The sequence below is a fragment of the Lissotriton helveticus genome, chromosome 5_2 (genome assembly GCF_964261635.1).
Source record: "Lissotriton helveticus chromosome 5_2, aLisHel1.1, whole genome shotgun sequence".
In the NCBI taxonomy this organism is placed as follows: domain Eukaryota; kingdom Metazoa; phylum Chordata; class Amphibia; order Caudata; family Salamandridae; genus Lissotriton; species Lissotriton helveticus.
In genome coordinates, this window is record NC_136066.1 from 11606727 (window position 1) to 11623964 (window position 17238).

Here is a 17238-nt window from a genome sequence, read left to right on the forward strand (position 1 = left end):
GGGAGCCTGCTGGGTGAGTGCGATGGTCATTGGGTAGGGGTGGGTGGGAGCCTGCTGGGTGAGTGTGATGGTCTTTGGGTAGCGGTTAGTGGGTGCCTGCTGGGTGAGTGCGATGGTCTTTGGGTAGAGGTGGGTGGGAGCCTGCTGGGTGAGTGTGTGGCCTTTGGGTAGGGGTTAGTGGGAGCCTGCTAGGTGAGTGCGATGGTCTTTGGGTAGGGGTGGGTGGGAGCCTGCTGGGTGAGTGTGTGGCCTTTGGGTAGGGGTGGGTGGGTGCCTGCTGGGTGAGTGTGTGGCCTTTGGCTAGGGGTTGGTGGGAGCCCGCTGGGTGAGTGCGATGGTCTTTTGGCAGGGGTGGGTGGGTGCCTGCTGGGTGAGTGTGTGGCCTTTGGGTAGGGGTGGGTAGGAGCCTGCTGGGTGAGTGCGATGGTCTTTGGGTAGGGGTGGGTGGGAGCCTGCTGGGTGAGTGCGATGGTCTTTGGGTAGGGGTTGGTGGGAGCCTGCTGGGTGAGTGCGATGGTCTTTGGGTTGGGGTGGGTGGGTGCCTGCTGGGTGAGTGTGTGGCCTTTGGGTAGGGGTTGGTGGGAGCCTGCTGGGTGAGTGCGATGGTCTTTGGGTAGGGTGGGTGGGAGCCTACTGGGTGAGTGCGTTGGCCTTTGGGTAGGGGTGGGTGGGAGCCTGCTGGGTGAGTGCATGTCCTTTGGGTAGGGGTGGGTGGGAGCCTGCTGGATGAGTGCGATGGTCTTTGGGTAGGGGTGGGTGGGAGCCTGCTGGGTGAGTGCGATGGTCTTTGGGTAGAGGTGGGTGGGTGCCTGCTGGGTGAGTGCAATGGTCTTTGGGTTGGGGTGGGTGGGTGCCTGCTGGGTGAGTGCGATGGTCATTGGGTATGGGTGGGTGGGAGCCTGCTGGGTGAGTGCGATGGTCTTTGGGTTGGGGTGGGTGGGTGCCTGCTGGGTGAGTGCGATGGTCATTGGGTATGGGTGGGTGGGAGCCTGCTGGGTGAGTGCGATGGTCTTTGGGTAGGGGTTGATGGGAGCCTGCTGGGTGAGTGAGGTGGCTTTTGGGGTAATGGTGGGTGGGAGCCTGCTGGGTGAGTGCGATGGTCTTTGGGTAGGAGTGGGTGGGAGCCTGCTGGGTGAGTGAGGTGGCCTTTGGGATAGGGGTGGGTGGGAGCCTGCTGGGTGAGTGCGATGGTCTTTGGGTAGGAGTGGGTGGGAGCCTGCTGGGTGAGTGAGGTGGCCTTTGGGATAGGGGTGGGTGGGAGCCTGCTGGGTGAGTGCGATGGCCTTTGGGTAGGAGTGGGTGGGAGCCTGCTGGGTGAGTGAGGTGGCCTTTGCCCCTCGCGGCGGGATGCCTGGCTTTCACCTTTCGGATACCCTGCCGGGGTTATCTCACAGGGGAATACCAGGACGGGTTCCCTAAGCAAGCGCTTAGAAACCGCTTGGTGATTTGCGCTATATAAATTCCTGTACATTTACATTTACATTTACATTTGCTTAGGAGTGGGTGGGAGCCTGCTGGGTGAGTGTGTGGTCTTTGGGTAGGGGTGGGTGGGAGCCTGCTGGGTGAGTGCGATGGCCTTTGGGTAGGGGTGGGTGGGAGCCTGCTGGGTGAGTGCGTTGGCCTTTGGGTAGGGGTGAGTGTGAGCCTGCTGGGTGAGTGCGATGGTCTTTGGGTAGGGATGGGTGGGAGCCTGCTGGGTGAGTGCGATGGTCTTTGGGTAGGGGTGGGTGGGAGCCTGCTGGATGAGTGCGATGGTCTTTGGGTAGGGGTGGGTGGGAGCCTGCTGGGTGAGTGTGTGGCCTTTGGGTAGGGGTGGGTGGGAGCCTGCTGGGTGAGTGCGATGGTCTTTGGGTAGGGGTGGGTGGGAGCCTGCTGGGTGAGTGCGATGGTCTTTGGGTAGAGCTGGGTGAGAGCCTGCTGGGTGAGTGCATGTCCTTTGGGTAGGGGTGGGTGGGAGCCTGCTGGGTCAGTGCGATGGTCTTTGGGTAGGGGTTGATGGGAGCCTGCTGGGTGAGTGAGGTGGCTTTTGGGGTAATGGTGGGTGGGAGCCTGCTGGGTGAGTGCGATGGTCTTTGGGTAGGGGTGGGTGGGTGCCTGCTGGGTGAGTGCGATGGTCTTTGGGTAGGAGTGGGTGGGAGCCTGCTGGGTGAGTGAGGTGGCCTTTGGGATAGGGGTGGGTGGGAGCCTGCTGGGTGAGTGAGGTGGCCTTTGGGATAGGGGTGGGTGGGAGCCTGCTGGGTGAGTGCGATGGCCTTTGGGTAGGAGTGGGTGGGAGCCTGCTGGGTGAGTGAGGTGGCCTTTGCCCCTCGCGGCGGGATGCCTGGCTTTCACCTTTCGGATACCCTGCCGGGGTTATCTCACAGGGGAATACCAGGACGGGTTCCCTAAGCAAGCGCTTAGAAACCGCTTGGTGATTTGCGCTATATAAATTCCTGTACATTTACATTTACATTTACATTTGCTTAGGAGTGGGTGGGAGCCTGCTGGGTGAGTGCGATGGTCTTTGGATAGGGGTGGGTGGGAGCATGCTGGGTGAGTGCGATGGCCTTTGGGTGGGGTGGGTGGGAGCCTGCTGGGTGAGTGCGATGGTCTTTGGGTAGGGGTGGGTGGGAGCCTGCTGGGTGAGTGCGATGGTCTTTGGGTAGGGGTGGGTGGGAGCCTGCTCGGTGAGTGTGTGGCCTTTGGGTAGGGGTGGGTGGGAGCCTGCTGGGTGAGTGTGTGGCCTTTGGGTAGGGGTGGGTGGGAGCCTGCAGGGTGAGTGCGATGGTCTTTGGGTAAGCGTTGGTCGGAACCTGCTGGGTGAGTGAGGTGGTCTTTGGGTAAGGGTTGGTAGGAACCTGCTGGGTGAGTGAGGTGGTCTTTGGGTAAGGGTTGGTAGGAACCTGCTGGGTGAGTGAGGTGGTCTTTGGGTAGGGGTGTGTGGGAGCCTGCTGGGTGAGCGTGATGGTCTTTGGGTAGGGGTGGGTGGGAGCCTGCTGGGTGAGTGAGGTTGCCTTTGGGTAGGGGTGGGTGGGAGCCTGCTGGGTGAGCGTGATGGTCTTTGGGTAGGGGTGGGTGGGAGCCTGCTGGGTGAGCGTGATGGTCTTTGGGTATGGGTGGGTGGGAGCCTGCTGGGTGAGTGCGATGGCCTTTGGGTCGGGGTGTGTGGGAGCCTGCTGGGTGAGTGCGATGGCCTTTGGGTAGGGGTGGGTGGGAGCCTGCTGGGTGAGTGCGATGGTCTTTGGGTAGGGGTGGGTGGGAGCCTGCTGGGTGAGTGCGATGGTCTTTGGGTAGGGGTGTGTGGGAGCCTGCTGGGTGAGTGCGATGGCCTTTGGGTAGGGGTGGGTGGGAGCCTGCTGGGTGAGTGCGATGGTCTTTGGGTAGGGGTGGGTGGGAGCCTGCTGGGTGAGTGTGTTGGCCTTTGGGTAAGGGTTGGTCGGAGCCTGCTGGATGAGTGCGTTGGTTTTTGGGTATGGGTGGGTGGGTGCCTGCTGGATGAGTGCGATGGTTTTTGGGTAAGGGTTGGTCGGAGCCTGCTGGATGAGTGTGTGGCCTTTGGGTTGGGGTGGGTGGGTGGGAGCCTGCTGGGTGAGTGTGTGGCCTTTGGGTAGGGGTTGGTGAGAGCCTGCTGGGTGAGTGCAATGGTCTTTGGGTAGGGGTGGGTGGGAGCCTGCTGGGTGAGTGAGGTTGCCTTTGGGTAGGGGTTGGTGGGAGCCTGCTGGGTGAGTGCGATGGTCTTTGGGTAAGGGTGGGTGGGAGCCTGCTGGGTGAGTGTGTGGCCTTTGGGTAGGGGTGGGTGGGTGGGAGCCTGCTGGGTGAGTGCGATGGTCATTGGGTAGGGGTGGGTGGGAGCCTGCTGGGTGAGTGTGATAGTCTTTGGGTAGGTGTGGGTGGGAGCCTGCTGGGTGAGTGTGATGGTCATTGGGTAGGGGTGGGTGGGAGCCTGCTGGGTGAGTGCGATGGTCATTGGGTAGGGGTGGGTGGGAGCCTGCTGGGTGAGTGTGATGGTCTTTGGGTAGCGGTTAGTGGGTGCCTGCTGGGTGAGTGCGATGGTCTTTGGGTAGAGGTGGGTGGGAGCCTGCTGGGTGAGTGTGTGGCCTTTGGGTAGGGGTTAGTGGGAGCCTGCTAGGTGAGTGCGATGGTCTTTGGGTAGGGGTGGGTGGGAGCCTGCTGGGTGAGTGTGTGGCCTTTGGGTAGGGGTTGGTGGGAGCCTGCTGGGTGAGTGTGTGGCCTTTGGCTAGGGGTTGGTGGGAGCCCGCTGGGTGAGTGCGATGGTCTTTTGGCAGGGGTGGGTGGGTGCCTGCTGGGTGAGTGTGTGGCCTTTGGGTAGGGGTGGGTAGGAGCCTGCTGGGTGAGTGCGATGGTCTTTGGGTAGGGGTGGGTGGGAGCCTGCTGGGTGAGTGCGATGGTCTTTGGGTAGGGGTTGGTGGGAGCCTGCTGGGTGAGTGCGATGGTCTTTGGGTTGGGGTGGGTGGGTGCCTGCTGGGTGAGTGTGTGGCCTTTGGGTAGGGGTTGGTGGGAGCCTGCTGGGTGAGTGCGATGGTCTTTGGGTAGGGTGGGTGGGAGCCTACTGGGTGAGTGTGTGGCCTTTGGGTAGGGGTGGGTGGGTGCCTGCTGGGTGAGTGCGATGGTCTTTGGGTAGGGGTGGGTGTGAGCCTGCTGGGTGAGTGCGATGGACTTTGGGGAGGGGTGGGTGGGAGCCTGCTGGGTGAGTGTGTGGCCTTTGGGTAGGGGTGGGTGGGTGCCTGCTGGGTGAGTGTGATGGTCTTTGGGTAGCGGTTAGTGGGTGCCTGCTGGGTGAGTGCGATGGTCTTTGGGTAGAGGTGGGTGGGAGCCTGCTGGGTGAGTGTGTGGCCTTTGGGTAGGGGTTAGTGGGAGCCTGCTAGGTGAGTGCGATGGTCTTTGGGTAGGGGTGGGTGGGAGCCTGCTGGGTGAGTGTGTGGCCTTTGGGTAGGGGTGGGTGGGTGCCTGCTGGGTGAGTGTGTGGCCTTTGGCTAGGGGTTGGTGGGAGCCCGCTGGGTGAGTGCGATGGTCTTTTGGCAGGGGTGGGTGGGTGCCTGCTGGGTGAGTGTGTGGCCTTTGGGTAGGGGTGGGTAGGAGCCTGCTGGGTGAGTGCGATGGTCTTTGGGTAGGGGTGGGTGGGAGCCTGCTGGGTGAGTGTGGTGGCCTTTGGGTAGGGGTGGGTGGGTGCCTGCTGGGTGAGTGTGATGGTCTTTGGGTATGGGTGGGTGGGAGCCTGCTGGGTGAGTGCGTTGGCCTTTGGGCAGGGGTGGGTGGGAGCCTGCTGGGTGAGTGCGTTGGCCTTTGGGCAGGGGTGGGTGGGAGCCTGTTGGGTGAGTGTGTGGCCTTTGGGCAGGGGTGGGTGGGAGCCTGCTGGGGGAGTGCGATGGTCTTTGGGTAGAGGTGGGTGGGAGCCTGCTGGGTGAGTGTATGGCCTTTGGGTAGGGGTGGGTGGGTGCCTGCTGGATGAGTGCGTTGGCCTTTGGGTAAGGGTTGGTAGGAGCCTGCTGGATGAGTGCGTTGGTTTTTGGGTAGGGGTGGGTGGGAGCCTGCTGGGTGAGTGCGTTGGCCTTTGGGTAGGGGTGGGTGGGTGCCTGCTGGGTGAGTGTGTGGCCTTTGGGTAGGGGTGGGTGGGTGCCTGCTGGATGAGTGCGTTGGCCTTTGGGTAAGGGTTGGTAGGAGCCTGCTGGATGAGTGCGTTGGTTTTTGGGTAAGGGTTGGTAGGAGCCTGCTGGATGAGTGCGTTGGTTTTTGGGTAGGGGTGGGTGGGAGCCTGCTGGGTGAGTGCGATAGTCTTTGGGTAGGGGTGGGTGGGAGCCTGCTGGGTGAGTGCGTTGGCCTTTGGGTAAGGGTGGGTGGGAGCCTACTGGGTGAGTGCGATGGTCATTGGGTAGGGGTGGGTGGGAGCCTACTGGGTGAGTGCGTTGGCCTTTGGGTAGGGGTGGGTGGGAGCCTGCTGGGTGAGTGCGATGGTCATTGGGTAGGGGTGGGTGGGAGCGTGCTGGGTGAGTGCGTTGGCCTTTGGGTAGGGGTGGGTGGGAGCCTGCTGGGTGAGTGCGATGGTCTTTGGGTAGGGGTGGCTGGGAGCCTGCTGGGTGAGTGCGTTGGCCTTTGGGTAAGGGTTGGTAGGAGCCTGCTGGATGAGTGCGTTGGTTTTTGGGTATGGGTGGGTGCCTGCTGGGTGAGTGTGTGGCCTTTGGGTAGGGGTTGGTCGGAGCCTGCTGGATGAGTGCGTTGGTCTATGGGTATGGGTGGGTGGATGGGTGCCTGCTGGGTGAGTGTGTGGCCTTTGGGTTGGGGTGGGTGGGAGCATGCTGGGTGAGTGCGATGGTCATTGGGTAGGGGTGGGTGGGAGCGTGCTGGGTGAGTGCGTTGGCCTTTGGGTAGGGGTGGGTGGGAGCCTGCTGGGTGAGTGCGATGGTCTTTGGGTAGGGGTTGGTGGGAGCCTGCTGGGTGAGTGTGTGGCCTTTGGGTAGGGGTGGGTGGGTGCCTGCTGGGTGAGTGCGTGGCCTTTGGGTAGGGGTGGGTGGGAGCCTGCTGGGTGAGTGTGATGGTCTTTGGGTATGGGTGGATGGGAGCCTGCTGGGTGAGTGCGTTGGCCTTTGAGCAGGGGTGGGGGGAGCCTGTTGGGTGAATGTATGGCCTTTGGGTAGGGGCGGGTGGGAGCCTGCTGGGTGAGTGCGATGGTCTTTGGGTAGGAATGGGTGAGAGCCTGCTGGGTGAGTGCGATGGCCTTTGGGTAGAGGTGGGTGGGTGCCTGCTGGGTGAGTGCGGTGGCCTTTGGGTAGGGGTGGGTGGGAGCCTGCTGGGTGAGTGCGGTGGCCTTTGGGTAGAGGTGGGTGGGAGCCTGCTGGGTGAGTGCGTTGGCCTTTGGGAAGGGGTTGGTGGGAGCCTGCTGGGTGAGTGTGTGGCCTTTGGGTAGGGGTTGGTAGGAACCTGCTGGGTGAGTGAGGTGGTCTTTGGGTAGGGGTGGGTGGGAGCCTGCTGGGTGAGTGCGATGGTCTTTGGGTATGGGTGGGTGGGAGCCTGCTGGGTGAGTGCGATGGCCTTTGGGTAGGGGTGGGTGGGAGCCTGCTGGGTGAGTGCGATGGCCTTTGGGTAGGGTTTGGGGGGAGCCTGCTGGGTGAGTGCGATGGCCTTTGGGTAGGGGTGGGTGGGAGCCTGCTGGGTGAGTGCGATGGTCTTTGGGTATGGGTGGGAGCCTGCTGGATGAGTGCGATGGCCTTTGGGTAGGGGTGGGTGGGAGCCTGCTGGGTGAGTGCGATGGCCTTTGCGTAGGGGTGGGTGGGTGCCTGCTGGGTGAGTGCGATGGCCTTTGGGTCGGGGTGTGTGGGAGCCTGCTGGGTGAGTGTGATGGTCTTTGGGTAGGGGTGGGTGGGAGCCTGCTGGGTGAGTGCGATGGTCTTTGGGTAGGGGTGGGTGGGAGCCTGCTGGGTGAGTGTGTGGCCTTTGAGTAGGGGTGGGTGGGTGCCTGCTGGGTGAGTCTGATGGTCTTTGGGTAGGGGTGAGTGGGTGCCTGCTGGGTGAGTGTGTGGCCTTTGGGTAGGGTTTGGGGGAGCCTGCTGGGTGAGTGTGTGGCCTTTGGGTAGGGGTGGGTGGGTGCCTGCTGGATGAGTGCGATGGTCTTTGGGTAGGGGTGGGTGGGAGCCTGCTGGGTGAGTGCAATGGCCTTTGGGTAGGTTTGGGTGGGAGCCTGCTGGGTGAGTGCGATGGTCTTTGGGTAGGGGTGGGTGGGAGCCTGCTGGGTGAGTGCGATGGTCTTTGGGTAGGGGTGGGTGGGAGCCTGCTGGATGAGTGCGATGGTCTTTGGGTAGGGGTGGGTGGGAGCCTGCTGGATGAGTGCAATGGCCTTTGGGTAGGTTTGGGTGGGAGCCTGCTGGGTGAGTGCGATGGTCTTTGGGTAGGGGTGGGTGGGAGCCTGCTGGGTGAGTGCGATGGTCTTTGGGTATGGGTGGGAGCCTGCTGGATGAGTGCGATGGCCTTTGGGTAGGGGTGGGTGGGAGCCTGCTGGGTGAGTGCGATGGCCTTTGCGTAGGGGTGGGTGGGTGCCTGCTGGGTGAGTGCGATGGCCTTTGGGTAGGGGTGGGTGGGAGCCTGCTGGGTGAGTGCGATGGTCTTTGGGTAGGGGTGGGTGGGAGCCTGCTGGGTGAGTGTGTGGCCTTTGAGTAGGGGTGGGTGGGTGCCTGCTGGGTGAGTCTGATGGTCTTTGGGTAGGGGTGAGTGGGTGCCTGCTGGGTGAGTGTGTGGCCTTTGGGTAGGGTTTGGGGGAGCCTGCTGGGTGAGTGTGTGGCCTTTGGGTAGGGGTGGGTGGGTGCCTGCTGGATGAGTGCGATGGTCTTTGGGTAGGGGTGGGTGGGAGCCTGCTGGGTGAGTGTGTGGCCTTTGGGTAGGGTTTGGGTGGGAGCCTGCTGGGTGAGTGCGATGGTCTTTGGGTAGGGGTGGGTGGGAGCCTGCTGGGTGAGTGCGATGGTCTTTGGGTATGGGTGGGAGCCTGCTGGATGAGTGCGATGGCCTTTGGGTAGGGGTGGGTGGGAGCCTGCAGGGTGAGTGCGATGGTCTTTGGGTAGGGGTGGGTGGGAGCCTGCTGGGTGAGTGCGATGGTCTTTGGGTATGGGTGGGAGCCTGCTGGGTGAGTGTGTGGCCTTTGGGTAGGGGTGGGTGGGAGCCTGCAGGGTGAGTGCGATGGTCTTTGGGTAAGGGTTGGTCGGAACCTGCTGGGTGAGTGAGGTGGTCTTTGGGTAAGGGTTGGTAGGAACCTGCTGGGTGAGTGAGGTGGTCTTTGGGTAGGAGTGGGTGGGAGCCTGCTGGGTGAGCGTGATGGTCTTTGGGTATGGGTGGGTGGGAGCCTGCTGGGTGAGTGCGATGGCCTTTGGGTCGGGGTGTGTGGGAGCCTGCTGGGTGAGTGCGATGGCCTTTGGGTAGGGGTGGGTGGGAGCCTGCTGGGTGAGTGCGATGGTCTTTGGGTAGGGGTGGGTGGGAGCCTGCTGGGTGAGTGCGATGGTCTTTGGGTAGGGGTGGGTGGGAGCCTGCTGGATGAGTGCGATGGTCTTTGGGTAGGGGTGGGTGGGAGCCTGCTGGATGAGTGCAATGGCCTTTGGGTAGGTTTGGGTGGGAGCCTGCTGGGTGAGTGCGATGGTCTTTGGGTAGGGGTGGGTGGGAGCCTGCTGGGTGAGTGCGATGGTCTTTGGGTATGGGTGGGAGCCTGCTGGATGAGTGCGATGGCCTTTGGGTAGGGGTGGGTGGGAGCCCGCTGGGTGAGTGCGATGGCCTTTGGGTAATGGTGGGTGGGTGCCTGCTGGGTGAGTGCGATGGTCTTTGGGTAATGGTGGGTGGGAGTCAGGCTCACATCTGAACTTGGTGTTGATGACTTTTATCTGCTTTTTTTCAGGGATCAACGTGTGCTTTTGCTGAACGAATTCTCAGGAATTATGGACTTAAAACCGGATTCTACAGGTGACCGTCTGGGGAAGGCAGGGTTGCATCCGGATACTGCTTATGTACTTTTGAAGGGTTTTCATTCATTGTTTGAGATTTTCAATGTGATTGGTGTCTAGAGCGTTTAGTACCGGGGCTGGTGTGTGGATGAGGTGTCAGCCCCCCTACATAGGAGCTCTAATCTTAGCAGCTATTCAGACCTACTCTGAATTCAGACCCTCCTCATCTTGTGGCCCGAGATTCCATTTAGGGTGCCTGTCATGCATTTAGGGCCCCCGAGGCACATTTAGGGCGCCCGTGGCCCGAGATACAGTTAGGGCGCCCGTGGCCCGAGATACAGTTAGGGCGCCCGTGGCCCGAGATACAGTTAGGGCGCCCGTGGCCCGAGATACAGTTAGGGGGCCCGAGATACAGTTAGGGGGCCCGAGATACAGTTAGGGGGCCCGAGATACAGTTAGGGGGCCCGAGATACAGTTAGGGGGCCCGAGATACAGTTAGGGGGCCCGAGATACAGTTAGGGGGCCCGTGGCCCGAGATACAGTTAGGGGGCCCGTGGCCCGAGATACAGTTAGGGGGCCCGTGGCCCGAGATACAGTTAGGGCGCCCGTGGCCCGAGATACAGTTAGGGTGCCCGTGGCCTGAGATACAGTTACGGCCCCCGTGGCCCGAGATACAGTTAGGGCCCCCGTGGCCCGAGATGACATTTAGGGGTAATGTTATTCAGAGATTTGGAATATTTGTGGGGGAATCTTGGGGCCATGAATGTTATTTTTTCTTGGGTGGGGGGGCTACATGAGGTCAATAGGTCATCTGCATTTGGCTGGTTGATATCTAGGGGTTTGATAAGTTTGAGGCACGATCCGTAGGCCTCTGAAACAATTGAAGCAGTGCCCTCAGGTCTTATTTTCTGTGTAGTTATATAAACAAAGGTGCAGTGACACCTTATTTGTTATAACATGCTGTTTGATAGCATGTGTGGCTGTAGATACACATGCTTAACAGAAGTCCGCCATCTAATGTTGGGCTTGGAAGTTCTTTTTCTTCGAAGAAGTCTTTTGAGTCACAAGGTATAGTGACTCCTCTTGCTTGCAATGCGCATTGGCATCTGCTCCATTGTGGGATTGGTTTTTTTTCCGCCGTCTGGTTCGGTCGTGGACACCTCTGCTCCATCTCAACATCATTGAAAAAACTAGCATTTAGGCCTTTACCTCCGGTATTGTCGATCGCGGTTTCTCACAGCTTACATCGGTCACCAGTGGACGTGCTCCTTCGGATGAGTCTGTTGGTCGAACTGACCCCTTTTTGTTTTAGCCCATGCTGCCATGTCAAGTTTCCAGACACTGACTGTTGGACCTGGCCCTTTCTTCAGGGTTATCCCCAAACTTTTTGCCTTCCTCCCTCTATATTTATGACACTATTTTGTTGGTGTTCGGACTCTGGGCACTTTACTGCTGCTAACCAGTGCTAAAGTGCATGTCTCCTAAACATGCTATGATTGGTTTACACCTGTTTGGAATATCTGATTTACTTGCAAGTCCCTAATTAAGTGCACGGAGTGTGCCAGGGCTGTAAGTTAAATGCTACTAGTGGGTCTGCAGTACTGATTGTGCCACCCACAGACGTAGCCCATCTAACCGGTGTGAGGCCTACCACTGCAGGGCCTGCATGCACCATTTTCTGTCACTGACTTTGCATTTAAAACTACTTTCTAAGCTTTAAACTCCCGTGTTATGGCAAAAGTAAAAAAGTTTATTATGTTTTGGCTCTCAAAGAGGGCCACATAAAATTAAACACACCATTATACAATTAAAATAGTTGAAGAATAGCAACATACAACAAAAGAAAAAACACTACATTATCGGCGAGTAAAGCAATCATCCACATCTCCCTGTGCATCATTAATAAATATTTAAGAACCCTTTGAAAAATTTAAAAATTCTGCAACAAAACATTTCATTTGGAGGGCAGTAAAGTGCTTGGAAGAACATTTTTGCATTTACAATTCCTAATTGTAAACAAATTGGTTTTAACCATTTATGGCGCAAAAAGCGCAATGCAGGACAAATAAACAAGACGTGATTACGATCCTGTACAGCAATATTACAAAGATTGCATAACGGAGATCCCCCATACCATTTTGCTAAGAGTAAATTGAGTGGAAGCAAGTCATGTCGTAAAAGGTACCATAGTCTACGGACTCCATGTTATGGCACATAGGTCACCCTTAAGATAGACCCTATGTAGCCCTATGGGTATGGTGCTGTGTAAGTGAAAGGTAGGACATGTGTCTTTATTGTGAGTCCTGTCCTTGTAATGACAAACATCCTATTTTACTTTTAACTGCTGTGAGGCCTACTCCTCTCATAGGCTAGCATTGGGAATTTCCTTTTATACTTTTAAGTGTAATTCCTGATCAGAAGGTGGTGGCATTACCATGTTTGATATGTTTAGAATTATGGCGATAAATCCTACATACTGGTGTAGTTGGATTTCACGTTACTATTTTTGAAATGCCACTTTTGGGCATTTCTCTCTGCTTATGACTCTTTGTACTTTGCAGCCTGACTCCAATCCACTTCTGGGTGACAGCTACACCTTGTGCATACCTTCCAGACACCCACAGCACAGGAAGAGCAGGGTGTGACAGGGTTACATCTGCATTTATTTATCTGTATACTGGTTGTCTTCCTGGGCTGGGAGAGGTAGAGGATGTTCACACTTTACATTTGTGTTGGTTGTGTCCTATCCTTGCACAGAGGGCGGATTTACCCCCTACTGATTTCTGGAGCCAGGCTGAGTTGAATGGGATTGTTGCTCACTTTTAAGGGTTCCTTTGAAGTCGCCACTTGATCAAAGAAATTTTTTAGTGTAAGTATAGGTGTTTTGACCCCATGTTTTCTGACACTTTGTGTGACTTGTAACAGAAGCTGCTGGCTTTCCAAACTGCACATTGCCAGAGGACTGCTGGCTGCCAGGAGGAACCGCTATTGGAGCTACTTGCTTTGTTGTGCTGACCTGCGGGCTACAGGCGGGAATGTCACCCTGCTTAGTATTGTATATCCTGTTGTTCCCCATGTGCACCCAAGTGTTTTCCAAGGGCTTGCTTTCTTGCCCCCCAGTTCTCCCCAAGGTTTTGGGGATAACAAAGACCTTGTGATGTGCCTGATTCCAGCTCACAGCGATACAAAAGGGGATGATGGACGGAGCGTTGGAGCAAATCAAACTCTCACACCCAGTCAAAAGATCTGGGTTTGACCCATCACCGTTCTTTAGCCCACTCTGCCACCCCAGTTCAGACATGGCTATATGCAAATCAGTCTGACCCTGTGCCTCATGGGAACAGTCCAGCCCGAACTGCCACAGTGTTTAATCCCCAAGTGGGTTTGTTGTCTCGTAACCATATTCCCAAATAATACCGTATAGTAGGCACGCAGATGGTGTTCCTGTGCCTAACGTTTGGTTTCTAAAAGCCATTGTGTCCTCAGGGCTCCCAGGAATGTACCTTCTGACGCATAGGAGTGCACTGTGTCCTATGTTGGTATTAAAATCCATGTCATTGACCATAACGCTATTTTGCCTGCAAAGTATTTATGGAGGATGTTGGTTTTAGCCCTTTAGTAATCAGGGTAACGAGTACTATCTAAATAATTGCATTATTTATGTTTCATGTCATTTTGATCTTGTTATATGAATAATGCAGTGTATTTTTGCATAATCCTACGTGGAGTCTCTTTTGTGATCATTATGTTGCTGTGTTAGTATGCTGTGCAAACGCTTTACACATTGGCGCAGATCGGGAAGGCTTATCAGAGGCAATGAACCAGAGGGTGAGCACAGGTGAACTTTGGTGTATAACTGACTTGCCCTGACTAATGTGGTGGGTTCTGCCTGGCTTGGGTGCATACCCGAAACTCAAGGCATGTGAGCTGTAGATCACATGCTTTGTGTAAGATCACCATCTAGTGTTGGGTCCGGATGTTTGCACTTTGTTTTTCTTGGAAGAAGTTTTCCTAGTCACAAGGTAGGGGACTCCTCCCTTAGGTGATAGTGCGCATGGTCATCGACTCCATCTTCAGATTGTTTTTTCCGACATCGGGTTCGGATGTATCTCGCTGCGCCCAGGTTCGACGTTGATCCTTAGTCCCTTCTCGGCGTGCATTCCACTCCCACTCGACAGTATTGTTTACGTTCGCGTTCCCTTTTCTTTGCGGAAGGTAATTTCCTGAAGAAAACTTCGATCGGAAAGCTCGTGATAGGCTGTTCGGCCTAGCCCCTGGTTTGGCTTGCAGTCGATGGAACAAACTCCTTTCTAGTTCTGTCCTCGGTGCCACGCGAGGTGTGCAATTTGTGTTTGTCACCCGACCACAGAGAAGACCACTGCAAGGCGTGCCGAGCTTTCCACTCCAAAAAGACTCTTGGCGATTATCGGGTCAGATGACATGACATGCAAAGACAACAACCAGGTTCCATTCCGGACCTCTTCGGACCTCAGTCGGAAGCGGAGGAAGGCGACAAACCCATCGGAGCCCATGAGGAACAGGAAGACCTCTTTGTTTCAGAAGATGGCTCCGATGAGGATGAAGACATCCCGCAGGGACAACATACCGTGAGTACAGCCCCTACCTCGCCCCACCTTCTACTTTCATCAAAGAAGGCGGCCCGCACCAACCTGTGCCCTCTGGCTCCAGTGGGTGCCGAGAACAAGCTTCTGAAGCCCCGCCTTCGAGCTCGGCACCGAAGCATACTAAAAAGCTTTCCGGCTCTGAAAAGCCCCATGCCAAATCAGGCAACGAGCCAATGACTTCGGAGCTGAAGAAGAAGTCTGGCACCGAACATTCTCCGTCGGCACAGAAACAAACTTTGGATCTGAAAACCCTGGCCAAGAAATCATCGGCGCCAAAGCATTCGGAACCGAAATACGCGGAGACGCCCAAGTCACCCAAAAATGTTTTCGGTGATCCAGCGGACCGGATCCAAAACAGAAAATCCTGGTTATACACCCAAAGACTGGACATATCACCACTAAAGTGACTTTAAAAAGAGGTGCTACTACAGAAGAGGAATACCACATACCACTGAAAAAGAGAACTGTTGGAACAAATCCTTCCCCTCCTTCACCAGCCCAGACTATACCTGTGCCAACTTCACCTGAGCACTCACCACCACACACCTGACAAACAGGATGGGGATAACCATGATTACGATCAGCCTGGGGACGTGTGTGATGACTATAATACTGATTCTCCCACTGATAACCTGGACATATATCCTACCAAGCTATCTCCACCAGATGAAAGTGTAGGGTTTGTTGAGTTAAGTAGGGCTGCTAATTACCATGGAGTCCCACTACACAAAGAATCCCTTGAGGAGGATTTTCTTTGAGACTCTACAAAACACACAAAAATCTACACACGTTGCCCAAGTTGAAAGGCATGACCAGACATGTAGACACTTTTAAGGATCCTGTTAGGGCACTTATCCTTACCCCGATGGTAGATAAAAAATACAAGCCTGCCCCATCAGATCCAGTATACATAAAGGATCAACTACCATTAGATTTACTCGTAGTTTCTAAGGCAAGGAAGAGGATAAAGTCCCAGACCACTGGAGGCGCACCACCACCAGATAGAGTAAAAACTCCTTAATGCATTAGGGAAAAGGATAGCTACCCAGGCTGCTCACCTCTGGCGAATTTCCAATACACAAGTGTTACTAGCACGCTATGCCCGCACACACTGGGATGAAACGGTGCAACTCATCCAGTTTCTCCCTCAAGAACACAAATCAAAGGCGCAATACCTGATTCGTAAGGGACAGTTAATTTCTAACAACCAAATTAGATGCTTCTGAAACGTCTGCCAGAGCTGTAAACACCAGTGTTCATTTAAGGAGACATGCCTGGCTGTGCATATCCGGATTCAAATCGGAGGTTCAAACTTCCATTTTAAACGCGCCCTTTGACAAGGAACACCTTTTTGGAACGGTGGCAGACACTACTTTGGCTAAAATGAAGAAGGAAACAAAGTGGGTAAATACATGGGAGCACGTCAGTCTCCACGAGGGCATGGTTCTTTCGTCGCTCCTTTATGTAGGATCTAAAAATGCTTCCTCAGACACTGTGTCCACCTATAAGGGCAATACCCATCCCTCAGGTTCCAAAGGTTTCTATAGAGGCAATTATACGTACCTCCCCATCCAGCTCAAAACAGTGACCTGCCCATAGTTCCCCCGACCACCTAACACCTGTCGAGGGAAGATTGTCACAATTCCTACCAAAGTGGCAGTCCATTACAACAGACAAATGGGTTCTCGAAAATATCCGTTCTGGTTACTGCCTGGAGTTCATCAACACTCCTCCACACATTCCCCCAAGGTTGCACAGACTTCCACCGGATCACCTATACCTTCTCAAAGAAGAGGTACAATCCCGAATACTAAAACAAGCTAGAGAGCCCGTACCACCACAACATCAAGGGTCAGGCGTCTAGTCCTTTTACTTCCTGATTCCCAAAAAGGAGGGCTCTCTCAGACCCATACTGGATTTCAGAGAACTCAACCTTTACATACAGTCAGACCACTTCCACATGGTAACACTGCAAAAAATACTGCCTCTTTCGCAAAAAGGCGATTTCCTTTCTTCTAGATGTAAAGGACGCCTACTTTCATATTCCAATCCATCCTGCTCACCGCAAATTTCTCAGGTTTGTGGTAGCAGGTCAACACTACCAATTCAAAGTGCTCCCATTCGGAGTCGCCACTGCCCCCAGAGTCTTCACAAAATGTCTGGCGTTAGTAGCTGCGCATCTCAGAAGACAAAGCATACATGCCTTTCCCTATCTGGACGACTGGCTCATCAAAGCCAGCACATATCATCAATGTCGCAAGCACACTTCAGTAACCATTCAGCTGCTTCAACAGCTAGGGTTCTATTCAATGTGTTAAAATTCACATCTTCAGCCAAACAAAGTTCAAGATTACCTGGGAGACGCCCTAGATACTCAGAAGGCTCTAGCGTATCCCAATGCAGCCAGAATTCGAAACATTCAAGCACTCATTCTCAAATTTCAACCCACTCAGTCACTTCCAGCTCGAGTGTTTATGCAGCTGCCGGGAATGATGGCATCTTGCATCATGATCGTTTCCCACGCCAGGCTGCACGCGTCCATGTCATGAGTGTTTAGCCAGTCAGCGGAACCAGTCTTAATGTCTATTAACCGATCTAGTGTTGGTAAGCGGCTGGACTCGTTGTGCTCTGCAGTGGTGGCCGTTCATAGACCCGATTCCACAGACAGTGCTAACAGCGGACGCGTCCCTCACTGGCTGGGGAGCTCATCTTCAACAACACACAGTAGTCACCAGCAAAAGATGCTTCACATCAAACACTTAGAGCTCCTGGCAATCTTTCTAGCTCTCAAAGCCTTTCAAGATCACCTATGTGGCAAAGCTGTGTTAGTCTGAACCCACAACATGACAGCTATGTATTAAGTACAAAAACAACAGGGGGGCGCACTCTCTCCAACTGTCCCATTTAGCCCAGGACATATGGAAGTGGGCCATTCACCACTAACTTTATCTCCTAGCGGAACACCTCCCAGGAGTCAACCTGATTACGGACCTCTTCAGCAGACGGAGGCATCAAATACAAGAGTGGGAACGTTGCCCTTCAAGTTCTCCACCCATACTTCCAAGCTTGGGGAGTCCCTCACATAGACCTGTTCGCAACACACGAAAACACAAAATGCCAAAGCTTCGGCTCCAGGTATCCACACCCGTTGTCCAAAGGCGATGCTCTATAGATAAACTGGTCAGGGTATTTGCAGATGC

The 17238-nt window shown here is 55.4% G+C and overlaps 1 protein-coding gene across 3 annotated transcripts in view; it reads left to right on the plus strand.

Annotated features, from left to right (window-relative positions):
- FPGS (folylpolyglutamate synthase) overlaps window positions 1-17238 on the plus strand; it is a 295989-nt gene that overhangs the window by 140424 nt on the left and 138327 nt on the right. For all 3 annotated transcript variants that reach the window (XM_078646660.1, XM_078646658.1, XM_078646659.1), the window contains exon 4: window positions 9368-9432. In XM_078646660.1, coding sequence (XP_078502786.1) covers window positions 9368-9432 — 65 coding nt within the window. The remainder of the gene's footprint in view (window positions 1-9367; window positions 9433-17238) is intronic.